Raw genomic sequence first — 21,898 nt, forward strand, 5'->3', positions numbered from 1 at the left:
TGTTGTTCATTTCATTTAAATTACCCTGTGGCTGACCTCCTTGTGACAACATGTCGGTGGCGTCATATTGGAACTGTTTTTCTATACCGCCCAATCCACAATCGAGAGTGCTCATTGTGAGTGTTTTCCCCCAGTTTTCCCTTTTTTTTATTTCGAATTGGACTCATTGTGGTTTTTTAATCAAGCTGTAGGTGAAACAAATTTTGGCTAACCAATTGTTGTGGGGCTTGTTATTTCGACCGCCAATTAAATGGAAAAAATACTGAAAAGAATTAATTGAGAATTCAACGTACAAATTACTTGCAACATAGTTACAAATTTCACTTCTTATTGGCCCAAATTTGAGCGACAGATTAATAATTGAGTAAGTCGTTTTTAAATAGTATCTAATGATATTGAACAGATCAAGGATCGTTGAATTCATTTAATCCGCTTAAGTTATCAAAAGTGTATTTCTTTGATGTTGTTTATCACTTACTTGCCAACCATCGCGAATAAAAGACCAAAAGATATATATATACGACTTCGCTTGTACACGGCACTTAAAAATTATGACATATTCTTTGGCCCAGCACACTCAACTGTGTGGAAACTCATGAGTATAATACATTTTACGATTGCGTTATATGTCTGCCAAAGTATGTAAAATTATTATTATTTGTCTGGCTCTGTCTCTGTGTGTGTGTGTTTGCATACTTTGTACTTACTTCTGGCTGTCAGATAAAAAAAATAATATATATAAAAAGATGTACGGCGTTTTATTGTATTTAAATTACACAAAGCATTAAATATAATTCACTCACCACGCTCCATTTACTAAGGCTATGTGAAAGGCGCACACGAAGGCATTACTGTCTGCGCACATAAGTATGCAACAACAAAATGCCGTTGAAAATCGCTGTAATACTTTTTCATCAATTATATGATGCGCAAAAATATATATGCTGAGATTTACAATATCAAACATGGCTAACACACACAGGCACTGCCAGAGCCTTGGCAACACACACGCACACATACAAATACGGATATATGCCGACATGCTCTAGATGGCAAGCGCGTCATACTTTACTACTTACTAAATCCATTACAAAGTATTTACGTAGAAAATTGCTTTATATCTCTGCATATCTCTCCGTCGACGTCATCGTCGTTGTTATATCCCTGCGATTGTGCTAGTGTGTGTGTGTGTGAGAATGTGGAAGCTCTGACAGGACGAAAAAAAGGAAATTTAAGTACGCGGGAATAATAGTAGAAGAAAAAATCTTTTTAGTTGCGTCGCACTCCCTGGGAAAACTCAACCAAGAAACTCCCAAGGTAGTCGACATTTTCCACCCGCAGGACCCCCGCCCCCACCACCCGAATCCCCTCCTTTCCCAATTTGGAGGCGAAAAGGCTGTGTGCAGCAATTTATGTGATTTTTTGCTAAATGTCAGTGGCAAATAAGAAAATATTAAAATAGATTTGTGCACTCTGAACGCAAAGACAATGGCTTGCCATTTACACTGAGAATCTCTGTAAAATATTAAAGATATAATATAAATATAATATATATAAATGAGTTACTTCAAAAATATAACTACCAAAGGTGTCTAAAAGTATGCTTTAATATATTTTAAATAGAGAACGTGATTAGATTTAAGTGATTGCAGTACTTTTAAGATATTTAAAATTTATACCGAATTTTTTAAGAATTCCTTTAGATGGATTCCTCTTTTTGGTGGAATTATTTCTTTCAGTCTTCGTGGTCCTCTGATGATTTCCATTGCCAAGATGTTGACGGTAAATCACAACCAGCTTTCCTCCATCTCAGCCAGCATGCAGTCATAAAAAAAGTGAAGAAAAAAGCATACCAAAAGCCAAAGTACTAGGTTGCTGGCAGCGGAATGTGGGCGTAAGTGTGTGTAATTCATAGCGGATTTGCTTGCCGAGGGAATTATTCATGCGCACTTGATTGTGCACACAACAATGGAGCTGATCGTAATCAGTGTCTCGTCATCATCATCATCATCGGTCAAGAAATATTTCCCTACTGTGATTATCTAACGATAAATACACTCCAGGGTAGCGGAGTCATAACTTATTTAAAACTATCGAATTCTATTCCAAGGGTTTCCCAAGAGTCGCTTGCCTCTTTAAGCAGACACTCCTCGCTCTAATCTCACACAAACAACAATGAAAATAAGTAAAATGAAAATACATATAACAAATAAATTTGTCGTGCAGCGGTGCAAAAAGGCAAAAGCTGCCTTGAATTGCACTACGAATCACTCTAGCGTGCTATCAATTACTGTGGCAAATGTTGCACGTGCCACCGACACCGATCCGGTTGGGAGTCCTTTCCAACTTGTCCCACACCCCCATCCCTTCCCACTTCTGGCACCTTGTAGGTCCTCGTTCTTTCATCCAGCCTGAACAGCTTGCTCATCTCATTGTGTTCCTTGGCATTTGCTCGCTGGCTTTCTATTCCAATTTTTCGCTCTACAATGCCCTGTATTAGGCGTCTAAAGGGGTATTTACTTATTTACCAATTTTTAAAGTAGTGGGTAATAACTATATTCACAGAATATATTTTAAGTCTGAACAGAATAAACTTCTTATATTTAAGATGCAGATGAAGAATTCACGCGAGCATATTTTACTTGTTCCTTTTAACGAGTTGACGAGTAGTCCTAGTCACTCGTTTCTTTTATTTAAATGGTGAAGAACTCGCTCTTGCATATTTTACTCGTTCCTTTTAAGGAGTTGACGAGTAGTCCTATAATTCCTATCAGTCCTTTCTTGATATAATTCCTGCATTTACTATGAAAATGTCTAGATAAGCTTCGAATGCTGGGTATCCCACGGTGAAATCACTCGAGATACGAGATATCTTTTGGTTTCCTTTTCTAATTTCCCGTCGTACTTCGGTCGTTGTCTTGGCTGCACTAGTCCAGCGTTCTGTAAGTGGCATGAACATCGCTGCATTTTCTTGACAATTTCTCAGCTTTTTTCTGCTGATGCTTCCTGCTTTTTGAGTGCTTTCAATTGTTGCACAATTTTTTAATTTGCTGCGTGGCCAAAGAAATGAAAGAGTTGCGTCGCACAGGGAATTTTAATCTAAAGTGGGTGGCGCACGAATCGGCCCGTGGAATTGTAAAACTTTTCAACATTTACGCATTTTCGCCACATAGATTTCAATAATTGACGCCCGGCAAAGCCAATTTAATCGACATCTGGACACGAAGTCCCTGATATTTTAATATATACGCATTCAATTAACCACAAATGAGCACACAATTTTCACATATTTAGGCCGCACTCGAATGCCAAACAACGTCATAATAACTCACTTGGCCACAAAACAAAACAAACTTCAAATTCGTATTCGTGTGCGTGTAATGCATTCGAAATGCGAATTGCAAGGCTCTTGAGTAAATTGCAATTTAATTTTATACAATTTGCCGTAAGCCGAAATGCTTACGTTGTATTGAAGCATAATGTCCTTAGGTCTACTAATCCCCAATGCTGGTGCTATTATAATTCAAAATAAGCCAAACATCAAAGGCAGTTTGTCAAGGTAACACAACACAATGCTTGAATATCCTTAAGGGCTATCCCCATGCTAATAAGAACCCATGTGCTTTTTATGCATTTGTTTTACACTTTAAAAGTGTCAAATGCCAAGTCAGTTCGGTTGGCAAACATAGCCATATAATGCCAAAATGTAATAAGCATTAAATTGCAACCTGCAGTGGCACAGAAGAGGAAGCGAAAGATGACAACCAGTTGCAATTACAATGTAATTACAAGCGACAGACTGAGAAGGTTTTAAATTTTGTATGTGCCGGGCCATTGCCATTGCCTGGATGTGGATGTGGATCTCCGACAAGGATTAGGGTCCTTGAGGATGCGTTGCACTTAAGCAGCAGCTTATGCCATAAACATCGGATATGGGTTGGCTCTCAATGTCTGCCATAAAATGACGCTTTAAGTGTGGCACGTAATTGCTCGACCCTTTGTCCCTTTTGCTCGTTCATGATTTTAATTAGTATTAAGACTGTAAGTCCGTGTTTTGATTCTTTAAGCGCATTCCACGTGCGCTCGGTAAATGTAAACTAAACCGGAGTCTTAGCCGACGCAGATATCCGGCGATGTTTGGCAATCAAAACTTGGTAGTAGCTGTAAATTAATTTCCTGGCCGGCTAATGCAGCAATTGCAGTTTCCAGCCTCAATTATCGCAAACTTGCTGCAGTGCATAAATTTCGATTCGCACACCGGCCGAATTCAGAAATTGATGATTAATTTTGTATGGTGTGCAGTTCTATATTACTTGGCTTCGAGGAGCACAAATCTCATGTGGTATATGTATGCAAAACCAATCTAATGATTGCTATAATTCACGGTTTTAAAATCCATGCTAAAGGTGTGTAAATAGATGTAAGAATATTTTTTAGAATCGGTTTTAGTCCTTTTATACTGCTCACTTTCAAACCAAGACATTATCGAAGTTGTAAAATTCAACTGGGATATTAAAGCACTCGACTGAAAGGACGCCAAAGTAAAGACACGAAGAACATGGAGTCTCATCCTCGTGTACCAATTGATAAAAACATGGCTCTCAAAACGCCCAGATCATTAAAAAACAGAATGTGTGACGTTTTGTCAGGCATAATAATAAAATTACAATTGCAGCTCGGCGACAAACAATGCGGGCGAGAATGTGCCAAATCAGCGCAAAAAACTGTGGGGCGTCTCTTAAGGAAATGTCAAATCAAATTTATTGACTTTCATTGTTCGTCGAAATGGAGGCAGTGACTCCAGCTGGCGGCCCGGGCTCATTGAAATGTGAAAAGCCAATGACAGGGGACGAAGGGCTAACAATGTGCACCTTTTTTTTTTGTTATTACTCGCTGTCGCAGGATCCTCTGTCTGGATTCTACTCGTGGCACTTGTCGATTTGTCCTGCACATTTCCCACTCCCAATCCGTGTTTGTGCGCGATTAAAGCGCCGCTTAGCACGTTTGAATGCCTTCCATCCGATTTTACCTCCGCAATTTCGGATTCCCTGAGACAATCAGTGGAGCTTTCTTCTCGACCCCCCTGCAGTATTAAGAATTACACGCAGAGAAATATACAGTATGATTCAAAAACGTTCTAAAGTTTATATTTATAATTGGAAAGATATACCTATATATACCTATACATATACCTATACATACCTATCTTGTATTTCGAAATATCTGGGAATTTTTGTATGAAATTATGTTTGAAAAACAAAAGTATTAGTGATTAGTAGTTGAAAATAAACAGTTGGAATAATCCATTTAGAAAAAGTGAGATATATCTGAAATTTATAGTGTTAAAAAGTACTTTAAGCCGCTCAAATTATTATTTCATTTCTATAATTTTTTCCTTTTAGTGTTTTCGCACAACTGCACACAATGCCTGCTGGCAGAGCTATAAAAATCATATGCTTCCTTTCATTGCAAGGGGTTGGCTTTAGTTTTTTTGCAGCTTCGTCTATAGCCGACTTTCTTTGTGCCCAGCTAAGTTTGACAATTATTTGCATTGTTCAGTGAAGTCGTTTGTTCAACATGCACATGAATCGGTAACTACAACATAAGTGAGTCCCTGGTTATAGTTCACAGGCGGACAAGTTGGGTTTGTTAGCCAGCCCGATTCTATTGTGCACTGTCCATTGAATTTGTCGCCTGGGAGAATAGAGCCAATCCTGCAAAGGACAAAGAGTGGAAGAGCGATGTAATGGAGTAGTGTTTGGTTCCGGGAACAGGAATGTTTAGCCTTGGTGTATCATAAGTAGGTCACTGATGCGGAGAAGATCTGAACAAATATTGTAGGGAATCCAAATATTTTTTTTTTTTTTTTTTTTTTGATGTATTAATTTAAAACTGTCCTTCGCGGACAATCATTAAATTTGATGACTAAACTTAACGGTAGAGAATTAATTGATTACATAAATTGTTGCGAAACTATACAATAACTGTCAATAACTGTGTATGTATGATGTATATAATAATGTATGTATATAATTTAATTTAATTTGCGTGTCTAATCCCAGAGAGGTCCAAAGGGTGTGATCGGTGCAGCCTCCTGGTGCGTTGACTGGTGTCCAGCAGGTCTTGTGCCAGGTTGTTTGGGTGGTCTTGAAGCCTCTGCATGTACTGCCTGCTGCTTTTCTTAATCTCATCCTTCACCCAGGGGAAGCTGAGGACCTCGTGTATAGTGGCATTATCGTGGAAAGGGTGAGCGTTTGTGACTGTGCGGAGCGTTTTGTTTTCGAATGTCTGGATAATGTTGATGTTACTTTTCGATGCAGTGCCCCACAGTTGAATGCCATACGTCCAGATTGGCCTTATGATCGCTTTGTAGATAAGGAGCTTAGTGGAAGTCGGTAGCTTAGATTGTCTGCCCATCAGCCAGTAGAATTCACGGACTCGGTTCTCCGCCTGTTTCCGCTTCTTTAGCAGGTGTGGTCTCCATGTAAGTCTCCTGTCCAGTGTAAAGCCAAGATAATTTGGATTGGCTACCTCTGGGATTGGGAACCCGTTGAAACTGACTGGTGGGCAAGTGCCGCGCCTAGTTGCGAAGGTGGTAGCGGTTGACTTGTCGCTGTTTACCGATATATTCCATCTCGTGTGCCACGTGTTCAGTAGATCTAGTTGCTCCTGCATAGTCTGGGAGGCCTCTGCTGGGGTATCTGCTGTTGTTAGGAACGCAGTATCATCGGCGTAAGTGGCTGCCATAATGTACTGGCTCGGTATCACCGGCAGGTCAGCCGTATACGCGTTGTAGAGGAGCGGACCGAGAACGCTTCCTTGGGGAACTCCTGCTCGGGCTTCTTTGACGTCTGAGCGCGCTTCTCCACACCTGACGGCGAATCTTCTGCCCTCCAGGAACGATTTCAAGAACTTGAAATATGGCTGGGGCAGGCCGTTTTTGAGCTTTAGGAGGAGACCGGGGTGCCAAACACGATCAAAGGCTTGCTTAATGTCCAGCATTACTGCTAGGCAGTATTTCTTATTCTCAAAGGCGTCCAGGATATATTGCGCTACTCGGTGGCCTTGCTCTGGTGTCCCGTGGCGGCGCCTAAAGCCAAACTGGTGATCAGGGATCAGACCAGCCTCCTCAATCACCGGCAATATTCTGGACAAAAATACTCTTTCGAGTATCTTGGAGAGTACTGGTAGTAAGCTGATCGGGCGGTAGGAGGCGGGATTGGCTTCATGTTTACCAGGCTTCAGGATCATAACTACTTCGGCGCGTTTCCATGATGAAGGGAAGTGCCCCAATTGCAAGCACTTATTTATTATGGTCGTGATTAGTGACTTGCTAATAGGGGGGAGGAGCTTTATAGCAATGGCATTGATGGCATCATCACCTGGAGCCTTGTGGTTACCCATTGCAGCTATTAAATTGCTGATCTCCTCTTCCGTGGCCTAGGGTATCGACTCGGAGTCAGAGAGAGGTTCTGACAGAAGCCTGGCTGTTTCGGCTGCTTCATTTGGGGAACATCGATTGGCTGGTGTGAAGACTTCCTCCAAGTGCTCGGCGAATGCGTTGGCTCTTTCGGTTTCAGTTCTGAACCATGAGTTGTCTTGTCTTCTGATGTGGCCTCTTGATGCGCTTGGTAACATTCCACAGGTTGTGGTGGGGATCACCCGGCGCGAGATTACCAACAAAGCTGTCGAGGGCCTCCTTCCTTAGCCTGACCAGAGTTTCCTTCAGCTCCTTGGTGGCTCTGTTGAGAGCTGTTTTGTCTCTAGGGTTCCTGGAGAGGAACCAAACCCGTCGGAGACGGGTTTATTGCATAAACAATTAAAAAGGTCTCTACTATAAAATATCCGTGAGTTACATGAAGGAATGGTGGAGATGGAGATATGCAAGCAGCTAATAGACTGTTCTCAAGTTTGGTAATGAGCGCCACCTACCGGCGGCTTATGACCTTGAGCCAGAATACGTATACGTTTTGTGGTCGGAAATGCATCTTTCTGTCTATTTAATGAACCTAGTATACTTTGTGCAATATAAGGATATACTCATATCTTATCATCATTCGGAAACTCTAGTTGAAACTTACATTTTATCCCTTTTCCGACATAGTCAAGCTCATTCTCAAGCATATACAATACATAGATATACATACATATATATCAGTTAGAGAAGCAACAGTTCTTGCATTTTTCAGAAAATCCCTTTATAAAAGAGACTGCTGTCTGGCTCAACAACCAATTTTCCTCACACGAATATGCAAAATAAATGTTCTTCGTTTGACCCGAAAGCCTGTTGCCTTTGTCATTTGAAATTCCGGCCAGGATGAGAACGGCCTGTTGCCAAAAAACGGAGCGAGTTCTTTCAGACACACAGTTTTTTTTCCGTGCTCCGCCTTTTTAAATGGCTCTTTCCGGTTCCGGTTGCGTTACGTTTGACTTGCCTGCACGTAAATTTCGTGCCATTTTGTGGAAGAAAATTCGGGGGCTGTTCTCCACGCTAACTCGCTCAACTGCTTCACTCATGTCGGCGGTAAATTTTAGTACAATGCATATATAATCTTTTTCACTTATCTTTGCATAGTTTCCTTTTGCTGCAGCCCAGAAACTTTTTACGGTCTGAGGTTAAAAGTAGCGTCATACATTTCCAGCACCTCCAACACTCCATCCCCCCACATGAACTCGAGATTCGCGGCGCGTTGAGAGCTATGTAATGAATGAAAAGTTGGCAGGGAGTTGCGAAAGGTTGCAAAAGGTTGTGGTTGCTTCTATTCCGGCAGAAACTGAAAAAGGTGCACAGGCATCGCAATTTTTGCTGAATGGCTTGGTTTAGTTTTTGTACTTGTCGACAATCTTGTGACAGATTTATGGGTTAATTATTGTGAATGGCGCTGCGGAACTAGGAATATAAAACAAGGCGGAAACTAAAATCTCATTTGCTTGATTACACACACACATGTAGCACTGACAATCTTGTTACTAAGATATTTATCAAGTTTCGGAATTTAGTAAAAAATTTAAAAAAAATGCGCCAAAATTCGATATCTTGTTAGCGGTAAGATATCTTTTATTAATATTACTATTGTTCAAAGCGCGATGCTAACGATGTTCCTTAGACTAACTGATATCGGTTATTAAAAATGGAGACGCAGACATTTAAAATTGAACTAGATAAAGAAATGGCTGAGTATTTTAGCCAACCACCTGGAGAGGATGGCAATAGCGAGGCTTATGATCTACATATGGGAATCTTAGAATTGAGTGTTAGTCTAGGTAACTTTACTCACGATGTGGAAAAATCGTTAAATTATATAGCCGCAAGCAATACGACCTTAAAATGTTCCTTTGATTTGGAACTCCTCAATGATTTTCGGATAAAATTCGAACAAATGGAACAAGGAATGGATCCTGAGGAAAGAGCTCTTCATGATACCCGAGGGAATTTGTTTATGCGTCTCTATAACGAACTGGCAGACAAGGAGCCGGATGAGATAAAACGATGCGAGTTCCTTAAACTTTTCTATGATCTATTCGATTCGAATAAGGCGCCCCAAGAATCGCCAACTTCTCGCATAGAAGTAAGCGATAGTATACATGGCCAGGATCAAAGAATACGGGAACCAATTAATCGAATTCCAGATGCCAAAGAAATATGTTCCGACTCGAAAATTTATATGTATTTGGAATCGAAAATATTCCGAAATGAAGCTAATACACATGGCTTACCAATGATTTTGGACTTAAATAAGGAAATATGTTATCAAGATAAAAAAGAGGAGTTATGCCAAGTTCATACTGAAATAGTTTATGTTGAAGGTTATAGTTTAATGAATAGTTATGCAGAAATAATTACCTGCCCAATGGGCATCAAAATTGATTATGGTATCGCTATTTTATCTGAACTGAAATTTATTTCCGCAGAACCAAAGAATTCAAAAACCGATTTGAAAATGGAAACGATCTCGTCAAATGTTCATGAAAATAATATATCTATTCTTTCAGACGACTATTTGGCTAACATTTCTTTGATCAATCTACACGTTGAAGGTTATAGTTTAATCGAAAGTAATGCTAAAATGTTTACCTGCTCAATGGCCATCAGAATTGATAATGGCATCGCTATGTTATCTGAACTAAATGATATTTCCGCAGAACCGAAGGATTCAAAAACCGATTTGAAAATGGAAACGATTTCGTCAAATGTTCATGAAAATAATATTTCTATTGCTTCAGACGACGATTTGGCTAACATTTCTTTGATCGATGTTCATGTTGAAGGTAATAGTTTAATGGAAAGTTATGCTGGAACAATGACCTGCCCAATGGGCATCAGAATTGATAATGGCATTTCTTTCAACTATGAGGTTATTCTAGCTGTAGATGATTATGTTGATTGTGTCTCTTCCATGGAACCTGTGGATAGCTCCTCCAAATATAATTTTATAGTCGTTTCTTCAGTTGTTCCTAATGAACAACCTTTAAAAAGTGTTAATGAACAGGTAATTGATTCAAATATGATGAAAGGAATTTATGATGGCACAGAAGAAATGAATGATGAATTGCCCGAAAAAGTAGAGGTATCGAATGGTGTGGAAGACACGAATATTAATTCGTTAATTTTTGATGAAGCTGATGCTCTAAATGATCCTAAAAACGAAACTTATAGTACTTTCGCTGATGATCTTAGTAAAATAAATAAACCAGAAAAACCAGAACCTCGTACCTCCATAAATTCGGATTTCAACCAGTATGATTCCAATAGAAGTACTCAACCTCTTCCCTATAATACAACTGCTTCTTGTTCGATGAAAAGTTCATATAAAGGAGCTTCTAAAATTCCTATAAGAAATAATTCTCGTAAGTCACCCTTCGATGCTCTCAAAAATGGAACTGGTAAATTTTCTGAAAACCAGTGTAATAAAATAACAATCGATGCATCAAGTGAACCAGTAGAAATGGATAACGATGGAAAAAGCACCTTACAGGAAATCGATCTGAAATCGCCAAAGCTAGAGGATCAGACTTTGAGTCAACTAAGACAAGCGGTAAGTGATGTTAAGGTAAATATTTTGAAAGAAGTCGACAAGTCCCTGGAAGTGACCTTTAAGAAATCTTCTGACATACTATTGAGTAACTCGTCCAGGGAAATTGTTAAAAGCGAGGTGAAAAACTTCTGCCGAAATTCCAGATTTACAGATGAGCTTCGATTACAACATTCAGAAACACGTTCCCAAAATATTTATAGACACAATAATTCGGCCACACAAAATAAATCGTGTAAGTCTTTACCAAATGCAAGTCCGAGAAGAAAGCTGAATAAGTCATCGCCGAAGTTTATTGAAAAAAATCAAACAGCTCGATTGAATAAGAAAATGGTCAAATGTGATGATGATCCAGACGACATAAATTCACCTAGAGATATCAATGATAACTGCAAGGACTGCAGTTTGGCTAAAAATTCGTTGGATTTGAAGACATCACCAGAAAAGTCAGAACAATTTTTTGCTGAAGAGGGTAATAAGGAAAGCACACAGTCGTTTATAGAACTTGAGCAATACGTTAGAAACAGCATTAATGATGATATTGCCGATCAAATTGAAGATCTTAAAGATTTAAGTTTATCGACTTATAAGTTATGCGTTGATTCTTGCGGAGATGGTTTTGATCTGGATAATCATGAAAAGATTTCACCGACTTGTAGTCAAATAAATCAAACTGTTAGAGATATAAGGCTAAATGTTCTAGATGAAAGCGGACAAAGGCTTTGTGGAGGTGGGGTGCAAAAATCTGAAGATTTAAGCCCATTGTCATTAAGAATTGATGAATATACGGAATTAAGAAGAAGAATTAACCCAGGAGAACTAATGGAATTCGTTGACGAAAAAGTGATTTCACCAACATTAAGTCAAATTAGCCAAAGGAGTAATCTTGTAAAGCTTCAAGTTTTAAAGACTATGGATGAGGTCTTGTCCAATGTTTCAGCGTTAAATAATACTATTATAGACGAAGAAGTTAAAATTGATACCCCTATGTTAGTTGAAAGTCTTTGTGAAGCTTCGAACGAAGATTTAAACATTAACATCTCCGAGGGAATCTCTGATATAAGTCCAATGCCAACTCCAGGTCACCCACCCGATGATCAAGACGAACTTTCACCGATATTAGGCCAAATTTCGAAAACGGTTAGTGATGTCAAGATAAACATTTTGAATGAAGTGGATAAATCTTTGTCGGAAATAACCTTAAGAAGTGTTTCTGCCATTTTAAAGAAACGAAAATTTAAAGAATATTTCAGTAACCAGCATAACCAGGACTTAGATTATACAACAGATGAATGTACTTTGCTTAATTTGTCGGGCGAAAGTGTGGTTAATTTAAGTCCTTCGAGGAATGTTGATACATTTATATCTGAATGGACTCAAAAAAATCCTTCTGATGCTATACTTGGAAAACAGTTCCCAAAATATGTAAGACACACGTCGGAAACTTCAGAATTAAGTGAATGCTCTGAAAAACGGTTGTTAAGAAGGAACAGTAATCAAATCCTTTATTTATGTAAGAGTTGTAATGTAAAGGTAAACTATTCAGAGGTGGTGGATAAATACTTTTCTGAAGGTTTGTGTATAAGCAAGAAAAAATGCAAAGTGGCTGAGAGAAATGATTTGAGTAATTTAGAGAGCAAATCCAGATCCAAATGGCACCATAAACGTTATGTTATTGCCGCCCCACGCGCTATAATTAAGTCCTTTAAGTCGAACCCTGCATACGGATGGTCACCTGATGACCCGAATGCTCCTGATTTTTATGAACAACTGGATCAATTTGTCGAGGTCACGGGCCAAAAAAAATATCGCGTAGACTGTGATATAATAACCGCATCGCTACAACCTCGGCTAAGTCGTGCTCTAAAATGTATCATAAGACAAGCGCCTAAGAATACGAGCTACCCCGATTTGATAACTATTGTGGGTGTAGTCCAGTTGGAACAGTTGCTCACTAAAAAGGAAAGGGCGGCATATGAATCCTTGCGCTGGCACTTAAGGGATAAAGGTGATCAGGACTTATCTGCAGAGTCTCTTTTCACCGATGCTCTGCACGGTATGATGGGCTATGGATCGCCCCATTTGAAGTTGTCATCATTAACAGGAAGACTACTTTTGCGTTCACCTCATCATCAGGATAGTATAAGTGAGTCATATCTTTTGTTGGCCTTTGGTCACTTGGGATACTTTTATCGCGAGCTGAAGGAACATCAAGTGAGGCTTGCCGAACAGGGCGATACTGCTGTTGCACTTAGAAAATGTCTACAGAAGTATCTACTTAATTTTCACCAATTTTATGATGTACAGAAAAGGAATCCCAGCTCACTGCTTTCCTTGTATCGCAGAACTCGAGATTTTCAACGGAATTTTGAGTGGTTATTAGAGGTGTTTAACAATGTTCAGAAAGCAGAGTCTATTGTTGTCTACCTTTATGAGGAATCAAGCCGAAGGACCGGATATCAAAGGAACTTACTACTGAAATGGTTAAAATTGGTAATTCAACCATTCATATATAATCTTCACATATGGTTTTTGAATGGTAGACTCCCTTATACTACTAATCGTGATATGTTTTTCATTGAACAAACTAAATATTTAAAGATAGATGAATTTTGGGAAAAACGCTACCGGATCACAGAGTCTTTCTCTGGTATTTTTGACCTTCAGTTAAGTGAAATTCTGATAGGTGTCGGCAAAACTGTGGAATACTCAGAAAAGTATTTGGGCATTAACGTTGAAAGTTGTGTACCTAGAAATGAAGTTCGTTGTATGTTGATAGAGACATTCGATAAGTTAATCCGGTATGGCGATCAGGAACCACTTTACAATTTCGTTCGTAATCTGCACTTGGAAATATCAAGCAAAGTCCTAAAGCATCTTCGAATGACTAAGACCAATCCGGAGTACCTGTTTTCTGAGCTCCATAAGTACATAATGCTTACGGATCTTAACTTTACCATGGAATTCATCAACGCGTTAGAGTCCGTCCTTGGTGAACCCGAAAGTTCTTTCGATATACAACTATTTAACGAAATTAAAAATAAAATGTTGCACAAACCAGTTCCGGACATCTATATAGATAAGAGCGAGTCCGAGGGATCCAGGTGTTGGTCGAAGCTAATACTCCGTTGGAGGATATCGACCCATTGGAGAGCACTACTCGGTGAGGATTCCAAGGCATACGAGGTTATCTTCACCGCAATGTGGAGATTTCATTATGTCAACTATGTGCTCAATGAAGGAGTACATCGGAAACAGATCTTGTTTCGAAAACATATTGAATGTAAATATTTTGAAGGCCTTAATGACACACTCAAATGTTTCTCCAAGTTGATAAACGCCTGTATGCGCCTTATGAATGTTCTAAGGGAGTATTTTTTGGACTATTTATTAGAGCCAGCATTCGCAAGACTTTTGTGGTTTTGCAAGAACGCAATTACCGTCGACGAATTACTGGTTGCCAATAGAAAGTATCTGAAAACCATTACATTGGGATCCCTGCAATCGAAAAATCTACGAAAATATCTGGAGCGACTTTATGATCTCATACTTCAACTTGATAATAAGCAGCGAAAGTTCCTAAGTTCCTGCCAAATAACAGTGGAATATGTGATTAGAGTTCGCAAAGAACAACCACAAAACATTTTTTCCACCTATTATAGGGAACGAATGCTGCAGTTTCGTTGGACCTGTCAAAATTACTCGGATGTTATCAATGAGCTGCATGCTCAATTTGATTCGGCAATGATTAACTTTTTATTATCTCTTCAACTAGCAGATGAGGACTTATTAAGGGGCCTAGCCAAAAGATTAGATCCCGATCACTATTATATGGAAAAGGATAATAGATTGGATCTAGTACAATATTTCGAGTTTAGAAGGAAGCTGGAAAGGAAAAGATCACTGTAAATTACTTAAGTTATTCCATTTTTCATATTTCAATATTTCCTATTTAATACTGCCTTTTGTAAAATGTGCATATGTGGTCACCTTGGTAGCTTAATAAACATTTGTAAATTGTATAATATGTGTTTTCATTTTTTAGCTAGTATGTGAAATTTATTTTATTATGAATTATTTCCTATGTCGCGTGTTTTTTATAAAATTTCAGTGGCAGCCTTTATAACGCCTTCGAAACAGCTTTCAATTTAAATATATAGAAGTTTGTCAGCCATGGCATTCTCAATCACGTTTACCTCCTTTCTCAGGATATTATTCGCGAAAAGAGTGCGAGACATACATTTTTATTAGACGCTTCTTCTATAAATAAATTGGATTTTAATTGAAAATTAAGAATCGACTTAGCAATGTTTGCATTGTGCAGCAACTGGAAAAGCCTTTTGTTATGCAAATGTTCCTTATATTGTGGTCCCGTGTGAATAGAAACGGAATGGTAGAATGGGAGGGACAATCCAGGCGACTGGGAGTTCATTTAAATTAAAGAAAATAATGGAAAATTTACTTTTTGGCTTAGGCTTTGGCCAAATGGAATTTCCAGCGCTGAACGAGTTGGGATTTGGCTTCGCAAGAATTGTAATTGCTCTGCGAAAATTAAATCATATTTGGGTCTTCACTTTTCATATTTTTACGAACAAGTTAAGCCAACACTTTTCTAACAGCTCTCATCTGCATAACTTAATTTTCGGAGAATCCGCATTCGAATATCTTTGCGCTCGGATCTCTGCCAAAGAAATGAACAATGGGGAAAGGATGGCCCAGTCTTGAGCTCTTTTGTTATCTGACAAACACAGCTGGCAGTCATCTCAGCCAGTCCTCCACATATCAGCGACTGAGCTGAATGAATTATAAAGCACAGCCGCCCTCAAAAAAAAAAAGTGGAGAATGTCAAGAAGATAATTGAGCCCAGGCAGAAGGCATTTAATAAACTTGATTGGAACGACAGGAAGCGGTGACACTCGGAAGAAGGTTGGCAAGGTCCTGACATGCGTTCGCTTTTCACAAAAAAGTTAACCGGGTGACTTGCGAGTTGCTCGACTGATGATTAGGGAAATTAATTTCATAGGAAATTGCCTGCTTCCGATGCGTTTTGGTTGATAAACGAGCCATTTATTATGTGTGTTGATGTGTGGACTACATTTCTTTTGGTTTTTATACTCTAAAGAAACAAAGTGAGTTTCAGTTGGTAAATTTAGTATTTCTACTGTCATTTTATAATTTAAATACTTTTTAACTTTCAACTTTTGTTTTTCAGCTCAATTAAATATGATCAAATTTAATCAGATTGTTGTTTTTTTGTTTTTGTATTCTGCAATTTTCTTATTTAATAGCAATTCAGTACAAACGATTTTATCGTTGTGCGTCACTTCAAATTAAACTATGATATAAAATTTATTATTATGCCCGTTGACACACTTGAACTGTTCTAGGCAATATATTTCATTACAAAGTTGCCATTCTGGCTTACAACGTCTCTCCGCACCCCACAGTCAATATTATTGACAATTTGTTGTCAGTTTTTCTCGCCCAAACACGGAGCAATTTATGTGGCCGGGTCTGGGGCTTTATGAAATACTTCTCATTACTGGTTGGCCGTGGAGGGAATGGGAAAATGGTAGAAATGGCCAGCCGGCCGATGGCTGAAACATATTCGAACTATTTTCATTTCAATTGCAAACGGTTTGGCGCAGAGAAATCAATTGAATTGCCATTTCACATATGAAATGGTCATTTGTCAATGGACAACAATTGGAGGGCGTGGTCGCAGCTGGTTTGGATGGTGGATACTGGATGCGGTCAGTCAAAATGGCCGCATAAATATGTCCTTCTTGTCCTGACTGTGTGAACGATCCTCTGGCATTCACCCATCATTCCCACTCCCCAGTTCCATGGCTAAATTGTTGGTCGTTATTAAATTTCCGCTGCGTTGAGTTCTCATTTCCGTTTCAATGGCCAATGCAGCTGACCGTCGTAGAATGCTCAACGGATGTTGGCCTGGGACATAGATATACATAGTCGTACACACACACACACACGCTCACACACACTCACACGTGCGCTATATAAATATTTTCGGTTCTAGATGGATAAACAATAAGGGGTTGGCTGCTCGCTGCGAATGCGTTATATTCGATTATTGTTTTTATTATAATTTTTAAGGGCCTACACAATAATACCCATTTATCCCGTATTTGTGGCGATCAAAAATTGATTCTACAATTGAAATGCATGTTAGTATATGTATATGTACATGCGGCTTTTTAGCCAAATTGAAACTAATTGAAATATGTGGAAGCAGCGAAGCAGCGAGAAGAGGAAAGTGGACAGAACTTTAGCCATAAATTTCAATAAAACGGCATTTTTGGCATTTACCCTTATTCCAGTTGTAGTTTTTCTGTTCGTGTGTGTCTTATATGTTCCATTGGCATTACGTATACGCCGTGACCTCATTTGTTGTTTCGTCATCATAACTTTTGCATTACGCTTTTCGTGTGGTCTTTATTTTTGTTCATGCAATCATTAATGTTTATATAAAAAAATAAACTCTTGTTTAACAATAAGACTTTTAATTAGATGGAAAACTGCTTAAAAGTTAAGTTACCCTAAAAGACCATAAAATGTTATGCGTTTTAATGAAAATATAATGCAATGCCCATCAAAGGGGCTCCCTTCGTTGTATCCCAGGGGTTTCCTTTAATGGTTGGCTTTCCTTTTGTGGCTGCTGTGTCTTGGCCGAAAAAGAAGAAATAAATAACAAAATTATTCAAAATTATGGGTCAACTCCCCCCAACTCATTCCCAATTCTGACTTAACCCTTGTGCGCGTGAATGTCTTATTTCCAGCCTTGCTACTTTTATATTTATCCGAGTTTTTATTAAATCCAGCTCCTGCCGTTACAAAGTAAAATCTTAGAAAATGCATTAAAAAGGCGCCAAGTATATATTAAAATTTCAGTTAAGGGGAACAACGTGCGAGTGAAAAGAGCAAGCTTAGGCCATTTTATTATTATTATTTCCCCGACTAAACAATGCCAGTTAATGGCTTCAGCTGCCGGACAATGGTTGTTTATTTATGCCCTGCGCTAATGGACAGCGCGGAATCGCTGAAAGAGTTTGCTTCGGTGGATATTATTTATTATCGCTGCCACCGCTGTGAACAATAGATGTAATATTTATTCATTTATTTATTGATTTATGGCCTGGCATTTAAATCAAAATCAAGGCAAGAATGCTAAACATTTTATCAATTTGATAAGCCTATTTATTATGATGTTTTCACTTTTCACCGCTGAAGTGGCGCCTCCCCCGCTTGACGAAATTTATGCCTTTGCTGACCACAAAAGATTCATCTTCATTTCATCTGTCCAAAGGTTCCTGTCCTACAAAGGTTCGTCCCTTCTCCCTTCTCCAATGGCCAACCACCCATGCTTGATTAGTTGATGACAATTTGTGCGAAACACTGAACTCTGAAATAGCCATGCATATGGTTCTGTGCACTCAAAAAAATAAGACTTTGCTATTTTGAGAAATGTTATATTGATTTTAACTACTGTTATCCCAAATTCAAAAATAAGTATTTTGTATTAAAATATTTTATGAAGAAATAGTCTTAACCTAGACGAAAGACCAAGAATTTGTATTTAAAATATATTCATATTACATACAAAATGGGCTTTAAAACAAAATTAAACTTATATTTAAATTTTTCGGATGGAAACCTTTACCCTTTTCGCTGAGTGTATGTGTGTACATCATATGTGTAGCCTCCCTATCCACAACTTTCCCAGGGCGATATGTCTCGCTCTGCGGTGCTTGTGGCTAATTTGATAAATATGCGCGCGTTTATTCAAATCAATCAGAGTCAGACGCCGACGAGAGCTGCTGAAGGAATCTCCTCCTTTGAACAAAGAGGACAAGTCATCGACTTCCCGCTTCTGATTATCTCTACTCCTCCGTTCACTCTGCATCTTGTGGCATATAAATTTCAGCTGTTTTCCTCCGAGCCCACACATGTGTATGTATATAATCATCCACATAGGCAGGCTTCTCTGTTCGGAGATTTCATTAATGTGCGGTTAACTATAATGAGCCTGGTACATGGAAGAACCGCCCAATGGGGGGTTTCTGGTTAGCTTGAGCTAACTGAAATCTTTTACGGTATCGGTTTGTTCTTAAATGAGCCAATTTATTGTGTTGGAAACTCGAATTATCTCATCTACATTTGTCCTTTTGACCCAAATAAACTTGATGTGCTTTATTTAGGTTCTATTGTCTAAATGGACATGGAAGTTTGATTTGATAAGCAAAATGTCGCAGAAAAGAAATGTCTAAAAAACTAAATTTAAAAAGGTATTCAAATTAAGAGAAGCCACTGCAGGGATACCTGTAAAATTATTTTTCATCTCGCATGAAAAACGTGCTTGCATCTAACCACACAAACCACTGTCCTCCTTTCGTGATACCTTCGGTAAATTAACTGCTCCACATTTGCAACTTTATTTGAAGGGGTTGTTCGCCCAGCCACGCGCCGCATATGTGGGAAAAAATTTGTGCGGTGTGACCGCAATAAATCACAATTGAATATGACACAAGTAAGTTGACTCTTAAATCACTGTGGACCAAGGATGGTATGCTTGTGGGGCGGCTACGCACATTTGTCTAATGAGTTTGGAAATCTTGAGGAATAACAATTGTGTGGCATATAAAGTATGCGAGAGCTTCCACAGCTTACAGTGTTTACCTTCAAGAGGGCGGACAATCAGCATAAACTCCAAACGCAATCAAAATGTTGAAATAAACTTAACAAATCCCACGTAAACTTTGTTGTTGTTCTTTTTCGCTGCACATTTTCTCCACCTGTCAGCGGGTAAAATTTGTTCGCCATGTTTAGTTCGCCAACGCGTTGACTTCGCATCTCCTCCACGAATTTCTCCGTTGCACACTGCGTATACGTAATAAATTTCACAATTGCCAGAGGAAAACTGTCCGCAAAAGTGTAATTGTAATGTTTGCTCTCTGGCTGCCTTTATCTTAGACCGTGTGCTAGGTTTTAGTTGGAATTTCTTGTATTTGCCAAGGTCTTGGAAATGTGAGCGAGGACAGGTCCTTAATCTATGCTACACATTTTTTGTCACCAAAGTAGTGTGTGCGCAGTTATACGTACACGAAATTGCCAGCTTTAGTTTGTAAAAGGGTGCCAAGTGTTGACTTGGGGGTCCATTGATGGTAAGGTTGTTTCAAGGTGTTTACACAGGAATTGAGTATCAGAATCGGTTGAAAGGAAACGATTTCGCAGCCATTGCATTGGGCCAACCTTTCGGAAGTCCCCTTCGACTGTCCAATAAATGTCAGGCATACATCTTGATATCCAATTTTAATTTGCTTTAATCACGCACTTGATGACATTCCCGACACTTGTCTCGAAAAGAATTCATTAAAAAAACGTCTTTGATAAAAGTACTAAAATGTGTTTGCAATTCATTAAACGATTGGAAAAGTTTCACTTGAATTTGACATGCAAAAGTGTCAAATTACATTACGTTAATTTGGATTCCTTTCGCAGGCGCACAATTTTTTGAGCTGCTAGCACTTGAACATTTTTTCAAGTAGCTAGACATTTACATTAAAGTACACTAAAGTAAAGCCAGCAAGACTTAAATATTAAAACAAACAGCTAAGCGAAACTCGAAACACAAGCCAAGTAGAAAATCCAGTGCTGAATATTTTCCAGTAAAAAATTGTATTATTTGTATACATCCAGCAGCTCTTATTGCTCGTTGTGCTGTCCAATTTATTTTCATTTTTAATTTCCTGACGTTTGGGAGTTTATTAAATGTTATTAGCTTACTAGTTTATTGGATTTCATGGTTTGCTGGCACAGTGTGTCGGTTCAATATTGACAGAGCTAGTTTGACTGCCTTTCATGTACGGCAATTATAAAGAATTCAAATATCAAATTCGCTTTTTCAAATACAAACCCCAAAATGGTGTCCAGACCTTGGATTTTACATTCTTAACTTGTATGGAGTACAAGGTCTGAGCAAATATCCTTTGAGTTGTGTTGCTAGCGCCGTTGCCTGACTAATTTTCGCTAATGCAAAGAAGAAGCGGCAGCTGAGTGAAAATGGGTAGGGGTGGCATAAAAAAACTAATAAAATTTACGTTTATCCCTGAAAAGGCACTCGAAAATGCGCGCCTAATGCGCCCCTCTTCGGATGACGATGATGCTGATGGGGATGATGGTGATGATGATGACGCGAAAGGCAGCTGAGCTTGGAAGACCTTAATATAGACAAGTACAGGACATGCCCCAAAAAGACGAGACCTTCGCCCCCTGGCCCCCTCCATCTATCCATCCATCCCAATCCCAGCTAAAGTGCCATCGAATTTCAATTCAATTTGCGAGGCGAGGCATTCGCTAAGGGTGCGAAAAAATTTCTATAGCATATTTTTGCGCGCCGCGTTTGACTTGAGCTCAGTGAAGGTCGTTTGCAGGGGGAGTGTGTGGGGGCGTTGGGCGTGGAACCCTGAGCATGGGGGCGTGGTCCAGTGTATGAGTAATATTTGCGCAAAGGGTTAGCGAGAATCGCTGATATCGATAGTCGCGAGAGTAAGTAAGTCCGCTTTTGAAGGATTTAGGGTTTGGCCTCACAATTTCTCGTCTTTTCGCCTGTTCTTCTCTTTATTATATCACGTTTTCAACATAAATGCGTTAAGTGGGGACTTGGACTAACGGTTTGGGGGTGCTCGAAGGCGTATTTGAAAAGCGCTTAAATTCAGTTGAGCGGTCTTTCTTATTTATTTATTTTTTTGTGAAAAATAAGTCTTGAGAATCGGCTGCACAGCCTCTTAAATGTTATAGGCGTGTGTGAGCCCTTCTCTTTGTTGGCTTAAAGCCATATGAGCCCT

At 39.0% G+C, this 21,898-nt stretch overlaps 1 protein-coding gene across 1 annotated transcript; it reads left to right on the plus strand.

Moving 5' to 3' along the window:
- Nucleotides 1–8,956: 8,956 nt before the first annotated feature.
- On the plus strand, nt 8,957–15,029 carry LOC117150543. Its single transcript, XM_033317474.1, has 2 exons — nt 8,957–9,046; nt 9,108–15,029. The coding sequence occupies exon 2, from the start codon at nt 9,132–9,134 to the stop codon at nt 14,940–14,942; it is 5,811 nt and encodes a 1,936-aa protein (XP_033173365.1). The 5' UTR covers nt 8,957–9,046; nt 9,108–9,131; the 3' UTR covers nt 14,943–15,029.
- Nucleotides 15,030–21,898: the final 6,869 nt, after the last annotated feature.

Source organism: Drosophila mauritiana, chromosome 2L (genome assembly GCF_004382145.1).
Source record: "Drosophila mauritiana strain mau12 chromosome 2L, ASM438214v1, whole genome shotgun sequence".
Classification (NCBI taxonomy): Eukaryota; Metazoa; Arthropoda; class Insecta; order Diptera; family Drosophilidae; genus Drosophila; species Drosophila mauritiana.